Source organism: Astatotilapia calliptera, chromosome 15 (genome assembly GCF_964374335.1).
Source record: "Astatotilapia calliptera chromosome 15, fAstCal68.1, whole genome shotgun sequence".
NCBI lineage: Eukaryota > Metazoa > Chordata > Actinopteri > Cichliformes > Cichlidae > Astatotilapia > Astatotilapia calliptera.
The window spans coordinates 35,613,219-35,629,484 of NC_137436.1; the positions used below are offsets into that span (position 1 = coordinate 35,613,219).

General features: G+C 43.0%; 2 protein-coding genes across 8 annotated transcripts in view; both read left to right on the forward strand.

Annotated features, from left to right (window-relative positions):
• The window catches only part of mast3b (microtubule associated serine/threonine kinase 3b), a 37,505-nt gene extending 25,138 nt beyond the window's left edge, over positions 1–12,367 (forward strand). For 4 of the 7 annotated variants that reach the window (XM_026194230.2, XM_026194228.2, XM_026194231.2 and 1 more), the window contains 19 exons: positions 2,010–2,111; positions 2,330–2,462; positions 2,708–2,787; positions 3,419–3,516; positions 3,810–4,018; positions 4,227–4,365; positions 4,565–4,697; positions 4,803–4,968; positions 5,306–5,407; positions 5,599–5,721; positions 5,965–6,077; positions 6,173–6,339; positions 6,526–6,647; positions 6,742–6,942; positions 7,160–7,386; positions 7,564–7,686; positions 7,785–7,921; positions 8,071–8,255; positions 8,614–12,367. In XM_026194230.2, the coding sequence (XP_026050015.2) occupies positions 2,010–2,111; positions 2,330–2,462; positions 2,708–2,787; positions 3,419–3,516; positions 3,810–4,018; positions 4,227–4,365; positions 4,565–4,697; positions 4,803–4,968; positions 5,306–5,407; positions 5,599–5,721; positions 5,965–6,077; positions 6,173–6,339; positions 6,526–6,647; positions 6,742–6,942; positions 7,160–7,386; positions 7,564–7,686; positions 7,785–7,921; positions 8,071–8,255; positions 8,614–9,668 (3,615 nt within the window). In that variant the 3' untranslated portion in view covers positions 9,669–12,367. The remainder of the gene's footprint in view (positions 1–2,009; positions 2,112–2,329; positions 2,463–2,707; positions 2,788–3,418; positions 3,517–3,809; positions 4,019–4,226; positions 4,366–4,564; positions 4,698–4,802; positions 4,969–5,305; positions 5,408–5,598; positions 5,722–5,964; positions 6,078–6,172; positions 6,340–6,525; positions 6,648–6,741; positions 6,943–7,159; positions 7,387–7,563; positions 7,687–7,784; positions 7,922–8,070; positions 8,256–8,613) is intronic. The other 3 variants (XM_080289623.1, XM_026194229.2, XM_026194233.2) reach the window with 1 other exon arrangement.
• Positions 12,368–13,265: 898 nt separating this feature from the next.
• Positions 13,266–15,122, forward strand: ndufa7 (NADH:ubiquinone oxidoreductase subunit A7). The gene is made up of 4 exons (XM_026142317.2): positions 13,266–13,415; positions 13,658–13,707; positions 14,541–14,678; positions 14,923–15,122. Exons 1-4 carry the CDS (start codon positions 13,365–13,367, stop codon positions 15,008–15,010), a joined length of 327 nt encoding a protein of 108 aa, XP_025998102.1. The 5' UTR covers positions 13,266–13,364; the 3' UTR covers positions 15,011–15,122.
• Positions 15,123–16,266: the final 1,144 nt, after the last annotated feature.

Below are 16,266 nucleotides of genomic sequence, written 5' to 3' on the forward strand. Positions count from 1 at the left end.
CAGGGGTGGATGAAATGGTGCTAATAGTGATAAACTGTACTTGCCTGTTGGATCAGTTAGGGTTCCCTTAGACATACAGTGGGGCAAAAAAGTATTTAGTCAGCCACCGATTGTGCAAGTTCCCCCACTTAAAATGATGACAGAGGTCAGTAATTTGCACCAGAGGTACACTTCAACTGTGAGAGACAGAATGTGAAAAAAAAAATCCATGAATCCACATGGTAGGATTTGTAAAGAATTTATTCGTAAATTAGGGTGGAAAATAAGTATTTGGTCACCTCAAACAAGGAAAATCTCTGGCTCTCACAGACCTGTAACGTCGTCTGTAAGAAGCTTTTCTGTCCCCCACTCGTTACCTGTATGAATGGCACCTGTTTGAACTCATCATCTGTATAAAAGACACCTGTCCACAGCCTCAAACAGTCAGACTCCAAACTCCGCCATGGCCAAGACCAAAGAGCTTTCGAAGGACACCAGGAAAAGTATTGTAGACCTGCACCAGACTGGGAAGAGTGAATCTACAATAGGCAAGCAGCTTGGTGTGAAAAAATCAACTGTGGGAGCAATCATCAGAAAATGGAAGACATACAAGACCACTGATAATCTCCCTCGATCTGGGGCTCCACGCAAGATCTCATCCCATGGGGTCAAAATGATCATGAGAACGGTGAGCAAAGATCCCAGAACCACACGGGGGGACCTGGTGAATGACCTGCAGAGAGCTGGGACCAAAGTAACAAAGGTCACCATCAGTAACACACTACAACGGCAGGGAATCAAATCCCGCAGTGCCAGACGTGTTCCGCTGCTGAAGCCAGTGCATGTCCAGGCCCGTCTGAAGTTTGCCAGAGAGCACATGGATGATACAGCAGAGGATTGGGAGAATGTCATGTGGTCAGATGAAACCAAAGTAGAACTTTTTGGTATAAACTCAACTCGTCGTGTTTGGAGGAAGAAGAATACTGAGTTGCATCCCAAGAACACCATACCTACTGTGAAGCATGGGGGTGGAAACATCATGCTATGGGGCTGTTTTTCTGCCAAGGGGACAGGACGACTGATCCGTGTTAAGGACAGAATGAATGGGGCCATGTATCGTGAGATTTTGAGCCAAAACCTCCTTCCATCAGTGAGAACTTTGAAGATGAAACGAGGCTGGGTCTTCCAACATGACAATGATCCAAAACACACCGCCCGGGCAACAAAGGAGTGGCTCCGTAAGAAGCATTTGAAAGTCCTGGAGTGGCCTAGCCAGTCTCCAGACCTCAACCCCATAGAAAATCTGTGGCGGGAGTTGAAAGTCCGTGTTGCTCGGCGACAGCCCCAAAACATCACTGCTCTCGAGAAGATCTGCATGGAGGAATGGGCCAAAATACCAGCTACTGTGTGTGCAAACCTGGTAAAGACCTATAGTAAACGTTTGACCTCTGTTATTGCCAACAAAGGTTATGTTACAAAGTACTGAGTTGTATTTTTGTTATTGACCAAATACTTATTTTCCACCCTGATTTACGAATAAATTCTTTACAAATCCTACCATGTGGATTCATGGATTTTTTTTTCACATTCTGTCTCTCACAGTTGAAGTGTACCTCTGGTGCAAATTACTGACCTCTGTCATCATTTTAGGTGGGGGAACTTGCACAATCGGTGGCTGACTAAATACTTTTTTGCCCCACTGTATAATCCCTGATGATCCTTTTGGCACATGCAGTTTCTCAATATTAAATGACAGTGACACAGTATTTGCTTTTGTGCACCTCCACGGTGGATTAAAAGCACAGAGATCAAGTTGTGACTAAAATGTAGACGCTCGTTCAGCGATTTTAACATTTTTAAATTAAAGCCATTTTAATCACAGTCGCCTCATGTTCACACAAATAACTGGTCAAACTTTATCGTAAATGTAAGCCATGTTTTTGCCGCTCAGACCCAAACCGTCTGCAGTCCCTCTCTGAAACTGGAAATCTGTTGAGTTGAGTCTCCTGATGGCTCCTTGTGTTTTCCAGGCCTACGAGCGCTCTGAAAGTGAAGAGGTAACCGTCATCACCCAGCTAGTCAGAAAGATCCTCATCATAATCTCTCGACCGGCTCGGCTCCTCGAATGTCTGGTAAGCTACCTAAATTTGTCAATCGAATACCAAGTTTGTCATCTCCAACAATCAGCCATTTATTAACACAAATCTGATCTGAGTCGGCAACCTTACCCCGACAGCTCTGCGCATAGCTTTGTTTAGGATTTTTAGTAGTAAATCAAATGGCATCTTGGATGCCTTTCAGTTTCCCGACACTCTGCATTAATTACACTGCTGTTGGATGCTGGTGACAGGAGTTTGATCCAGAAGAGTTTTACCACCTACTCGAAGCGGCAGAAGGCCACGCCAAAGTCGGCCAGGGAATCAAGACCGACATCCCGCGGTACATCATCAGCCAGCTGGGCCTCACACGCGACCCGTTAGAAGGTAAATTTAATCAGTTATCGAGCGAAGCCTGTGATGTGGCTCATATGTGATGTTTTTTTTAAAGCCTGTTTCAGACATGGGTTAAGTAACATGCTGCCCCGAGTAGGTGATTATTATTATTATGCTTTATGATACTGCAACAAATACACAGTCCTGACTTAGATGAAGAGCAGACTGCATTTTTAAGTGATCGGTGCAGAAATGTTGGAAACCCAAATTAAAGCCTCTTCTTCTTTTATTTCTAGACATGGTACAGCTTGAACAGTATGATGCCAGTCCCTCGCCCTCAGCGTCAGTGTCAGTGGAAACAGATGCTTCTGTGGAGGTGAACTGACTAATTCAATAAGTTCAAATAATATTACAGACTCAGGCTGAGCTTTATTCAACCATTTGACATGTTAGAAATTAAACACAGCATCTTAGGTCTCAGTATATGCAGCGTGCTATTAAACAATAGCTAAAACAGTATAAATAACTAGAATAAATACAAAAACCAAGTATTGAAATATGCTAAAATTCAAATAATGGATCTTAATAAATGTACAGTATTGGACAGTGTGTGTCAGGGAAGAGTTCACACTGCCGCTGTTCCCTGCTGTACATTTATTAGGAGCCATTATTTATATTTTAGTGTGTTTATACTGGGAGAGGAGATGATTTAATGTTGAGTGCTCAGGTAAAGTAGAATCAGTCCATTTACCAAAGATGAAAAGTGCACACGCTTCTTCAGATCTGCCCACCGTGCTGTGCTGAATGTGTTTAAAGAGGATCAGGAAACGGTGACTCTTTTTATTGTGAAAGGATGCCAAAAATATTTAAAATCAATGTTATTTTGGTTAAGTAGATTGCAGGTGTAATTAGTATTTGGAGTAGTAGTTGGCTTTTAATCTGCAATCAGCATTAATCACAGCATTGCTTCTGTCTGCTTATTTAATTTTTCACATGGGCGTAAACAGCCACAGAATAAGAGCCCACAGACGCTGACTCCAACTCGAAGGAAACCTCTTGAGAGTGATTTTGAGACCATCAAACTCATAAGTAACGGAGCTTATGGGTAAGAGCACAAGTCTGTTTAACTGCATTTCACTGCTTCATCTTAGAAATGATGTTTGTTTGTTTGCGACACTTTGTTTATTTGCAAAGTGTCGCAAAGCTAAGATGAAAGATTAAATGGTGTCAGGAAGCGGAAAATACATTTAGTTGGAAGTAGTTTTTATTGTTGTTATTCTGATGCAGTTTGCCTCAATTTCAACCTTTTTTTGTGCACGTTTTTGTGAGCCACTGTGACTGTGCCTTTTACCCGTTTCCAGGTAATTGAGCTAATGAGGTTTGTTTGGTTTTTGGCAGGGCGGTGTATCTGGTTCGCCACAAGGAGACCCGTCAGCGCTTTGCCATGAAAAAGATAAACCGTCAGAACCTGGTGCTGAGGAACCAGATCCAGCAGGCGTTTGTGGAGCGGGACATCCTAACTTTTGCTGAGAACCCCTTTGTTGTCTCCATGTTCTGCTCGTTTGAGACACGACGTCACCTCTGCATGGTCATGGAGTATGTAGAAGGTAAAGAAGGGAGAGGCTGCGGGGGCTGTTACAGTTTTATGTCTCTAACATTTTAGCTTAGCTTAAACAAGACCCGGTTTCAGTGAGTGCCAATGCAGAGAGTCTGAGAATAAAAGTCTGTGCATTACTGCCTCGGACAGTTGGTGTGTTAGGATCACTGCTGTTACTGGGATTTTAGTTGTTTTTTAAGGTGTTCTGTTCTTTTAAGGTGGAGATTGTGCCAACCTGCTGAAAAACATGGGCCCACTGCCTGTGGAAATGTCCAGGATGTATTTTGCTGAGACGGTCCTGGCTCTGGAGTACCTTCACAACTACGGCATCGTGCATCGGGATCTTAAACCTGACAAGTAAGGACATCTCCAACATCACCTTCACTCAGCTCTTCCGTCTTGCTTTTCTTGCTTTCATTAGGATCCGTTGACATAGTTGGGTCTGTGAGCGGGCACATGTAGAGTCTTGATTTTTCTGTAATTCAGCCCTTATCCTCATTTTCTTGACAAATTGTAAAATGCGCCGCTTACACTGACGTCTTCTTTCCCCCAACAGTTTGTTGATTACATCTATGGGCCACATCAAGCTGACTGACTTTGGTCTCTCTAAAATCGGCCTGATGAACATGACGACCAACCTGTATGAAGGTCACATAGAGAAAGACACAAGAGAGTTTGTTGACAAGCAGGTGAGACAACTTCAGGTGTAAGAGATGAATCACCTGTCACTTTTGGACAGCAGTGATTGTAGAGGCACTTGATCCAAACTGATGTTTGCTGGTTTACTTCCTCAGGTGTGTGGGACTCCAGAGTACATTGCCCCAGAGGTGATCCTCAGACAGGGCTATGGGAAGCCAGTGGACTGGTGGGCGATGGGGATCATCCTTTATGAATTTCTGGTCGGCTGCGTCCCGTTTTTTGGAGACACTCCCGAAGAGCTTTTTGGACAAGTTGTCAGTGGTACGTCTTGAAATGAATGAATTCTCTACTTAAAAATCGAGCATCAGGTTTAAAAAATAGAATCACAGCATAGAATAGCCACTGAGATCAAATCTTTATGTTAAACTAGTTTCTTTTTCCTTTTATTTGAATTGAAAACACAAGCAGTGACGTAGGCACAGAAGTCTACAACTTTGCTTCACTCTCAGAATCTTAACCACATCAGTCCTGGGCAAGCTTATGCTTTGGCAAACACAAACATTCTGACTTGCTGTTTAATGTCTTTGTAAGACTGTAAATTTGGTTTTAATTAATATTTAATTTTGTACTTTTATTTATTATCTTCTCTGATTGTCAGATGAAATCATTTGGCCTGAAGGAGAGGATGCCTTACCTGTTGATGCACAGGATTTGATCACCCGCCTGCTGAGGCAGAACCCTTTGGACCGGCTGGGAACAGGTAATGCTGATAAATTACAGCAGGGATCTTTTATACAGGTCTGTACAGCTAAATCAGAAAAACAAGGTTTATAGCAAGGGGGACATTACATTTTAATAATTTTAAAAAAGTGAAACTAAGAATGAAGTAAACATGTTTGCAAGAGGAGTTTCACCCTGATCCTAATCCAGTGTTTAACTGAATGTTTTTAGGTGGAGCCTCAGAGGTGAAGCAGCACCCCTTCTTCTTGGGGCTGGACTGGAACGGACTCCTCCGACAGAAAGCCGAGTTCATCCCTCAGCTGGAGGCCGAGGATGATACCAGCTACTTTGACAGTGAGTTCCTGCTGAGTCTCTTTGTGGTTTATTTTTCTGTGTAATCTTGACTTCACATGGTAGTGAGAGCAAAACGTTGTCCATAATTGTGGGTGTTGGAGATGGGATGCAGGTTAAATTTAGCTGGAATATAATACGGGCGAGCTAAGATAAAACTGCAGAGTGATGAGTTTTTCTCGGGATTATACCATGAAGTTTGACATTCTCTTAAATGAGAGCATCTTCCCTTTTTGCCATATTCAGCTCGTTTGGATCGCTATCATCATTTGGCCTCTGACGAAGACGACGAAACTAACGACGAAGAGTCTTCCTTGGAAATCCGACAGTTTGCTTCCTGGTCTCATCGCTTCAGCAAGGTAAAGACCGCTGCAGTAAGAATCTGCTGTAAGAGTGCCAAAAAATTTGAAAAGTCAGATCTTAACTGACACCTTTTCACCTGTTTGTCATCAAGGTTTACAGCAGCACAGAACACCTGGCAACACCGTCCAACCTGAGTTTCTCCTCCGACCGCAGCCACAGCGAGGACAAAGAGGACCACGGGGATGCGGCAGGGCTCGGAGCCTCGCCAAGCCCAGCAGATGGCAGTGCTGAGCACAGGCAGTCTGGACGCATGGCCAGGTAAACAGAAGATGTGGACACCTGCTATTCCTCTTTATTCTTGTTTCTTTTTCGTATTTTTGCACGTTTCATAGTATTCATAATATAATAAACAGGTGGCTGAGTTTGTGGGTCTGCATGAAAACAGATCCTCAATCAGCTGATCTATGAGTTCAACATTTTTTTGTGTGCTTTTACTGTTTTTAGTCTTCGCCCCCGGGCCTCCTCCAGTTCCTCCCAGTCTGACAGAAGCACCAGTCCTCTGGTAATGAGCAGCACTCACAGCCTGGAGACGATGCCCCGGTTTGCCCTCTCCACTGATGATGAAGGTAAATCCACTTTTTTTAATTTTAACACATCTCTTCATAACACGTCCAGGTGCTTCTGCCAGAAACATTCACACTTAACACCTTCTGTCCGCAGCAGAGGTGGTGGTGTCAAATCTTCGGCGGATCAGGATTCGCAGCAACAGTACCGGCGGGAAGCAGTCATCCCCTAAGGACACGGCAGGCCCTCGGCGCTTCGGTAACCAGCTGGAGACGCCAGACAGGCAGAGGGTTCCCTGCGGAGGAAAGGTTCCCAAGTCTGCCTCTGTCTCAGCCCTGTCTCTCATCATCACTACAGGTGCAGAAGGTTATCATAACTACTTTAAATCCAGCAGAATCAGTTTGGTTTTTATTGCTCCGCTTTGACAGAGAGCCTCTGCAGATATAGTCTAAACATGTAATCCATAGACAGCAGTTTTTGTTTCTAATTGTGGAATTAAAACTGGCCTTCTAATTTGAGTCATAAAATGTGAGATTATGAGTCTATTCATCTCTAAACTGTGTGTTTGTTTCAGACGATTCACCCAGTGGCCTCCACCCCGATCCCATCTCCCCACGCTCACTGTCTTCCAACCCCTCATCCCGCGACTCGTCCCCAAACCGGGATCTGTCATTCAGCCCCGGCAGCCTGAGGCCACCAATCATCATCCACACCTCAGGGAAGAAGTTCGGCTTCACCCTGCAGGCCATCCGTGTGTACATGGGCGACAGCGACGTCTACACCGTGCATCACATGGTGTCGGTAGGTTTTAACCACAAGCCTTAAAACAGATCAAAGATCTGAAACCTGTGTTTGTAAACTGTAGCGTGTTCCAAATATTTTGCTTTGCTTTGGTGATCCAAAACTAGAAGGTAGTGATATAAAAAGGTTGTTATGTAATGCTCAGTTTGAAACTCACTCACTTCACCATCGCAACAGAGTGTGGAGGAGGGCAGCCCGGCTCACCAGGCAGGCCTCTGCACTGGAGACCTCATCACCCACGTGAACGGAGAGTCTGTCCAAGGCCTGGTCCACACAGAGATGATCGAACTGCTGCTGAAGGTACAGCTCGGAGCTGCGTGGCACTTGAACTTTGCTTTTTAAGTTGCTTCTGTGTTGAAAGGTCTGTAAAAATTCTTTCATTCTCACGAAACGTGCAGAGCGGCAACAAGGTGGCCCTTCAGACCATAGCGCTCGAGAACACTTCTATTAAAGTCGGTCCTGCACGAAAGACCAAACACAAAGGGAAGATGGCTCGCCGCAGCAAGAAGAGCAAGAGGAGAGATAATTATGACAGGTGAGCATCTGACTGGGTTCTGGGTTTCTTTTTTTTCTCTCTCTCTGTCTTTGCAGCTCTGCTGTGTTACTCATCATCTGTTTACTCTGGGAGGCTCTTTCTCCTTCAAGTGTAAGCTACAACAGTGAATTATATATCGTCCCTTCTAGGCGACGGACCATCTTTAAGAAGCTGTCCAAGCAGAGCACAGTGATGCACTGCAGTCGCAGCTTCTCCTCAGGTCTTCATCACTCTGTTTCCTCCAGTGAGAGTCTTCCAGGCTCCCCGACCCACAGCCTCTCCCCGGGGCCCTCCACACCCTGCCGGAGCCCCGCACCTGACCATCAGGGCCACGGTAATTAAGGAAATGTAGTCATTTGAGATTCTGCAGGTACACTGAAGGTCTTATAATACCCAGATGGCTGCCCCTCCCTCAGCCTAAAGGATCCTTCCTGTTAAAAGGGGGTTTTTCCTTCCCACTGTTGCCAAAGTGCTTTGTGAAAGGCAGTCGTCTGATTGTTGAGGTTTCTCTGTATTTTTGTGGGGTCTTTACCTTAAAATATTAAACACCTTGAGGTGACTGTTATTGTGATTTGGTGCTACATAAATAAAACTGAACTGAAATAGAATTGAAATTTAAAAGTGTTGTTTGCCCTGCTGCAAACTGCAGCTTGTAGTGTGAGTATTTCAACAGTCCTGCCTCTACTTTCCAGAGAATAACTCACCACAGAGTACGTCGCCTTGCTCCAGCTCTCCAAGCTCTCCCGCCACACACAGCCGGCCCATCACGCTCGGCCTGGGCTCTAAACTCAGCCCGCAACGCTACAGCAAAGTGGGCCGCCGCAAATCCACCAGCAACATCCCCCCCTCGCCTCTGGCCTGCAGCAGCTCCTCATCCTCTAATCAGCCGCTTTCCCCACAGCGCTCGCCCTCTCCTCTGCCAGGCTTCGCCAAAAACCTTCACACATACCACGGAAAAACCCTGTCTCCCCCCACCATCGTTAGGCATGTCGTCCGGCCACGCAGTGCAGAGCCGCCTCGTTCACCGTTGCTTAAGAGGGTGCAGTCAGCGGAGAAACTGTCTGGAGTATATCACGCTGACAAGAAGTCAAAAGCCCCCCGCAGGCACACGCTGGAAGTGCCGTTTTACGGTGAGGCTGACCTGCTGGGCGACTCAGAGATGGACGCAGCCTGTGGCATCGCTTACATTGGGGTTGACCACAGCAGACTTGGGCCGTACATTAGCAGCCAAAGGATTGAACGATCAGAGCAGCTGGTTGTGATGCGGAAGCTGAACCTGTCAGAGCGGAGAGACTCCTTTAAGAAGCAGGAGGCAGTGCAGGAAGTGAGCTTCGACGAGCCAGAGGAGAAAAGCAGCAGTAATGCAGCGGGGAGCAGCACACCTCCAGGGGCTCAAACGCAGCACAGAGCGGCCTGGACTGTGACACGACCCCAAAGCAGTCAGGACATCGAGATGGACGTCCCCGTGGTGAGGAGGTTCACGCTTGTGCCGCAGATAGCTGTGCAGGGCTCTACGGAGAGCGAGGAGCAAGACGAGTGGGAGCCGTGTTCAGATGGAGAGGACTCTGGTGAGAAGCCCGAGGTGGAGGTGGACGTCACAGCATCTCCGCGGGAACAAACAGGATGTCTTCTCACCAACATGAGCTGCAGGCAGGGAGCAGAAACCACTTCCACGGGTCCTAAAATTGCACCAGAGAAGACACCAGAGTGCAGAGAGCAAACACAAAAAGGGCACCTGAGAAAGTGACAGCTCGCCGTTGTACTCCTAAAACCTGCTCTTGTCTTTCAAGGGTGACGAAGATGTTAAGTCATTCTCAAAGTTGTCGGGCTGAAAGAGCGGGAGAAACTTTTACTTGAATTTTGTTTTGTAAAAAAAACAGTTGCCTTCAGGCATCGCTGACCTTTCTGGTCTTATTTATTACATTTCATGATGCGTTTGTAACAGGGGAAAAGAAAGAAGTTCTCATGGGTTGACCAGCCAAGGCTCAACATTTTTGTATCCATAAAATGTGGTTTTATGTCTTCTGAATGGATTGTTTTCTAAAAAAACAAACAAAAGTTGTCTATTTTTTAAATAAATTCTGGTACAGAGTAGAAGTGTTAATGCTGCGTAAAACTGTTGGACCAAAAGGTACGAGGAGTCAAGGTCGCTTTTTTTTTCTTCTTCAGTGTCTGTGTGTGTTTGTAGTACTGCTGTAGGTCTTCCTGAACCTAAAACGATCTCTGGTTCACACTGTGAGCAACATGACTGACACGTCATTGGATCTATCTCTGCAGCTGATGGCTACAGTACTGCATGGATTTGTATTGATGCATCCTTTAGAAGGAGTAAAACTGAAGCTACTACGCTCAAACTAGAATGCAGGGGAGAAAAACAACTGTTAATAAAACGGTCGTATCAAAGAAGAGGCTCTGAAGATGTTTGGTCCATGTTTCCTTGATGGCTTTATCCCTTCATGTACTTTAATCTTGCACAGCTTGTTGTGTTGGTCATGTTCCTCACAGTGTGAATTCACGGGAACGGCATTGTTTTTTTTTTTATTCTTGCTGAGAATAATGTTGCAAACGCGGTGAGACACTACCCACCTTTGTCTTCTCTTATGAAGATACGGAGCCGAAGGGTTTTTATGTGCCATGGCATCTTGTGCAATGTCCTCTAAGCCATATCATTGAAGGCAGAAATGTTACTTGTAATTTTCAGTCACTAGGAAGATTTGTTTGGGGTTTTTGTTTGTTCGTTTCCACTGCTATTGTGGAAAAAGACGCCGAGCCTGAAGCTCCGGATGATCCACGTCCACCTTTCTGTGTGCTGTGAGTTTATCAGTCGAACTCTTTGATCGGGCGCGTTCATCTCACAGCACGCCGTTTTACTTCAGAACATGGAAGGGAGCGTTTAAAACACTCATTTTATTTGACTTTCGTTTTTTGGCCAGGTTTCCTTACTTACTCTGACACGTGTTGGACTTTTGCAAGCACAAGTATGTACAAGTGCGTTATGGGGTTGTTGTTGTTTTCACCTTTTCCAGAAGCTGTAGCGTTTTTCCATTTTAATCATTATTTTTTCCCACATGTGCATGTGAAAGAGACCATCCGTAAACGCCCTGGTCCTACTTCATGTGCTGTGCAGTGCTGTTTACATCCAAAGGGGAAAAGTGCACTAATGACATTTAGACATAAGTTTTTTGTAACCGAATGTGAAAGGTAAACTGAGATAAACATATTTACAGTGAAATCAGGGCTTCTTTGAACAAGTGTTTTTGGTTTTTTGTCTTTGTATTGTGCAAATTTTGATGTATATTTTGGTAACAAGAGTGTGTATAATTCCAAGTGTACTGAAGGACATAATATGCACGAAGACAATTTCTGGCAAGAGGGAGTTTTTGGGAATTCTGTCTTTTCAATTCAGGCAGTATTTGACAGCTGCACAGACTGGCTGCACATCACATTTTCTCCACAACAGACATGACGTTTGGAGAGTTGTCGTCCTCTTTGTAAGTGGCTGTTCCTGGCTTTTGTACTAACTTTACTCTGAGTCTTCTCTTTCTAAACAGCTGTTGTGTTACTTCAACCCCTCTTCTTCCTTAAAAACCATAGAAGGGAAAAAAAAAAACCTTAAATCTTGTGATGAAAACCTTACGGGATGATGTTGTTGTGTTAGTGACGCAAACAGACGGACCACTCAGTTATTTTTGCAGTCTGACAGAATTGTTTACAATGAACAAACATGCTGTGTACTGTACAAACATTTTATATTCTGTGGCTGTACACGATGAAACTATCCTCTTTGATACTCGCAAAGGAAACGACATTCATAGAAGCTGCATATCCGTTTGTTTTTTATGTTTAGTTTTAAAGACACTGTTCTTAATGAGTAGTTTGGCACCAAGCTCAGAAGCATTTTCGATATTTGCATGTACCTGCAGAACGAGATCATTGGGACTTGTTGTTCAGACTTCAAAAAGAAGCTTTAAATATTAATTAATTGGAGGTGGGGGAAAAGGGATGGATGGAAACATGCATATTTGTTTTTATGTGCATGAGAAAAATGCTTTACACCAAAAGTAAAAGTGTTAAAGATGAGTAATAAAATATATATTTACATTAGAGGTTTCTTTTTGCATACAGGAAAAGCCAATTTAAATATGTAAACATGATGAGGGATAATGTTTTGGTTGCTTTTTAATAACCTTGTATGTGTTAAAAAAAAATTCTTTGCTGAAGTCCACCACAGGGATTTTTCAGCCTCTGTTGAGCGTACTCTTAAAGAACAAGTTTGGCAGGTCAAAGTGTCGTACAAGTGCATTTGTTCTCCTGTGGACTCTTCTGTCCAGTGCATGCTGCATGAGACAAGCACACAGCTGTAATACTTGACTGCATGGTATACCGGCGATGTCGCCCTCTACTGTGTTTTCTTGTGCAACAAATAAACTTTGTATTTCCCTTTGATTCTTCTCTGAGTGTTGCGTACAGTTATCTGCCTTATTGTTACATTGATGTACCAGATCAGACCATTCAAATCCTTTTCATCAGTATAGGTGTTGTAATTCTACAAGCAACCATTCCACTATATCACTATATAAATACTTCATCAATAGACAAATGTGATGAAGCAAAATTACACTGTGAAGGTTATTAAGGCTTCCCTTTAAGGCAGGTGTCTCAAACGTAAGGGCCAGGGTCTAGAATTGGACTCTGATCCAGCTCACAGATCACTTTGGAAAATCTGAAGGAGGCCATAAATTCTGGACTTTGAATTTTTTCACAAGTTTTACAACTTTACCTACTGATAATAGATCAAGCTGTGTATTGTATGCATACCAATAAAAATGTATGCATGTCTGTCCAAGATAGACCAATCACTTGTAGGATAAAGGGTCCAGAGGTTAACCTAGTAACAAAAATGTTTTACTTTAAAATCCGTAGGAGTTCTGCAGTTTCAAGCAGGTAATACTTGAATTCGGTCAAAATTTACTACTGTCCATACTGGCATAGCAATAGTTAGGGCCATAATTCTTGAACAAAGACACCAATGTTTGTAGTTGGGGATTTGTACACCATCACAGTGGACTGTAAATCAAAGATGTAATCAATATGCAGATTATCATCTTTTAAATACAGGGATTTGAAAATTATACACACGTCCTGTTTTTTTAAAGGCTCAAAAGTAATTGGACAAAATACTGTAATTTTTAAAAAAAATTATGAGCTGCTCTGCCAGGCCTTTACTAAAGAAGATAAAGATTAGTTGTACAGAGTGTCTGTGTTCATCCACTTTATCTAAGTTAATTTGGCCCTCGGAGTACATAAATTGTAAAACAACAAAAGTCTCTAAAATGCACGTTTTTACGCTGCAGTTTCCCCTGCTGGTCGGCAGGTGTCAGCAATGTGTTGAGAAACCTGGGAAAAGGAACGAAGAAGACCCGTGTCCTTCACAACAGCTAACATGGCTACTGCTACTAAATTCATTCAGAGGCTGCGAAATTTTTTATCAGGGGTAAGCAACAACATTCGTCACACTTTAAAACGGAGTAGTTTTCTGCTCTAAATATGATGTAATAGCCCTCCGGACGATTTGTCGCAATAAACTTTATCAAAGGAAACGTTTAACAGCCAGCTAACCCTTACTGACGTTAGCTAGCAGTAGCGTTGTGGGGTAGCTAAACACTATGAAGGAGGTGAAGTTCACCAGTGTGGGATTTGCACTCGTCGAAAATTGACTTTCCTTTTCCTTTTCAGCATGACCTGCAAGCCAAACTGCAGCTGCGATATGAGGAGATTGCAAAGAGGTAAGACCACAGGCGCTACCCTCGTACCGCTCACGAATGAAAGTGTTCACATATTAGAAACAACGACTAAAACCCCGTTAACAGAGAGATGCAATGACTCTGTGGGTTGCCAGACTTGCTTTTTGTTTTTGTTTGTATTTTGTTTGTTAAACCACTTAAAACTAACGAAGAATTCAAATTTGTTGTATAAATCGCTGTCAATGTATATGGACGAGAGAAGTACCACAGTGAATGTCTACAGCCATCTGTAAAAGAAAAATCAAAGCTTTGTGCTGGTTTGGGGCTGTATTTTGAGATTTTCTCAAAAATGCTAGAGTTATGATTGCACAAAAAGCATCATCACTGCCAGTGTCTGACTGGCAACAGCTTCACAATGATCCCAAACACACTACCAATGTAGTATTAACAAATCTGGTTAGAAAAACACACAATGTAACACTATCAGGCTTTGATTGGCCTCCTTGAAGCCCGAACCACAATATTATTTAGATGGCGTGGAATCATGTTGACAGAGAACAGAACAAAAGCCAGCCGACATCCAAAGAAGAGTTCTCCAGAGCTTCAAGAAGCCTGGAGAACTATTCCTGAGGACTACATAAAGAAATGACAAGAAAGTTTGACTAAGAGTTTCTTGATGTGTGGAGGAATAAAGGTGGTCATACAAAATATTGACTTTAAAGCAAAAACTCTGTTTTTGTTTTAAATTCTATATTTCCAGGTATCTTTGCACGTTTCAGTAAACTGCACCTATTTTCCATTTTGCCTGCAAATGTGGAAGTCACCAACATTGTTAAAGTCTGTTAAAATAGATTTTTTTTTCTTCATCCCAACAGGACACAACCACCACCCAAACTGCCAGTAGGCCCGAGCCACAGGTATGCCAACAACTACTACTACAGCAGAGATGGACGGAGAGAATCAGCCCCTCCCACACTCGTGATGTCCTCACAGAAAGCTCTTACTGCTGGCAGGTTTGTTAATGATCACTGCATTTTCATGTATTTCAAGTTCAGGTGTTTGTTTTTTGCGCCATATACATAATAATAATAGTGTAATCCATCTATTTGATGTCACCTGTCAAAACATCTTCTTGTGACTGACAATGGAAGTTTGCTATTTGTAGTTTTTAGCTGAAATATTGTGGTCTTTTTTTTCCCCCTTCTTTCTCTGTTGTTGTTCCTTTTTTTTAAATTTTTTTAAATTTTTTTTTTTTAGTCAAGTTGCTGAGACCTCAAAGCTTCCAGTGACTCCCGGCACTGTATATAAAGAGCCACCAATCTCCACAGACCAGCCCTACCTCTGAGCAGCAAGACAAGACTCTGCAGGGTCAACATTATGTCTCCATCCTGCCCTGACTACAGCAAGTGTTGGTTGTATCTTGTACAATAGAAGATGTGAATAAAATATTATGTTTATCTCTTTCTGCTCATTGTTTTGGTCAACCGTGTACTGAACAGATGTGAGAGTAAGTGGGGGAAGCGATGAGCTAAACATCCAGCTGAAGCTCTGCTCATCCTCTCCAAGTGACCGCTCAATGTCCCTCAAAATGAAAACTCGTACACAGGCGAGCCATTTGCAATAGTCTAAATATTGGAAATCACATTTCGGCAATCCATTACCTGGAAATGGGTAAAAGGCACAGGCCCGTCCCTACCAGTCGCGGCAGAATGCTGTCTCTTTCTGAGCCTGGTTCTTTCGAAGTTTCTTCCTCTTAGAAGGGAATTTTTCCTTCCCAGAGTCGCTAATTGCTAGCTCATAGGGAATCACTTGATTGTTGGGGTGGCCAAAACTCTAGGAGAACTAGCAATTCTTGTGAAAATCCAAAAAAAAAAAAAAAAACAGCTGCCAAAATATGCCATTGAATTTAGGCACCATTTTGCATAAAATCCATTAAGTAATCTCTGTGTCAAGTTCTTAACAATATTCAAAGCGGAGCAGCGGACAACTTACCATCACATCAGTCCTTTAATCAGACCTAATTTGATACAAATTGGAAATAAATTGATTTTATTAAATAATTGGTTGGGTTTTTTTGTTTTTAGAAAAGTTGAGCTCTAGCCTTGAAGTCAAGGTCCCTAAGATTTAAACCTTACAGAGAGTTTCAGTAAATGCAACCATGGTATTGATTTGAAAATTATACGTTGCCTCGTTCTTGAGTTATTGCATTCACAAATCCATATGCCAATTTTTATTTTTACATTTTGTTTTTACTTTTTCATAAAGATTATAACACACAAATAACACAAATGAGAACATTGTCATTTTTGAAACCCCTACTTTGACCTTATCTAATGCAGTGCAAATAATAAATAAATAGATAACTAACACTAAGTCTTTTGTGTGCGCGCAGACTGCGTGAACACACAGGGAAACACTGAGAATTCAGAAGATTTTCACTGTGTCCAATTCAGCCACATCTTTCAGATTTTTCACATAACAAGCAGCACGGATTTTGTCATCATTTCAGCTGGAAGCACTTTATAAGGTGTTATTTCACGTGAACGTCGAGGAGAGATCTCAACAAATATCACAGCTGCATGAAGATACTGTAAATGTCCA

Coding starts and splice junctions, on each gene's coding strand:
- ndufa7 (XM_026142317.2), top strand. CDS start 13,365: ATGGCTACTGCTACTAAATTCATTCAGAGGCTGCGAAATTTTTTATCA. Junction 13,416..13,657: donor TGCGAAATTTTTTATCAGGG/GTAAGCAACAAC, acceptor TTTCCTTTTCAG/CATGACCTGCAAGCCAAACT. Junction 13,708..14,540: donor TATGAGGAGATTGCAAAGAG/GTAAGACCACAG, acceptor TCATCCCAACAG/GACACAACCACCACCCAAAC.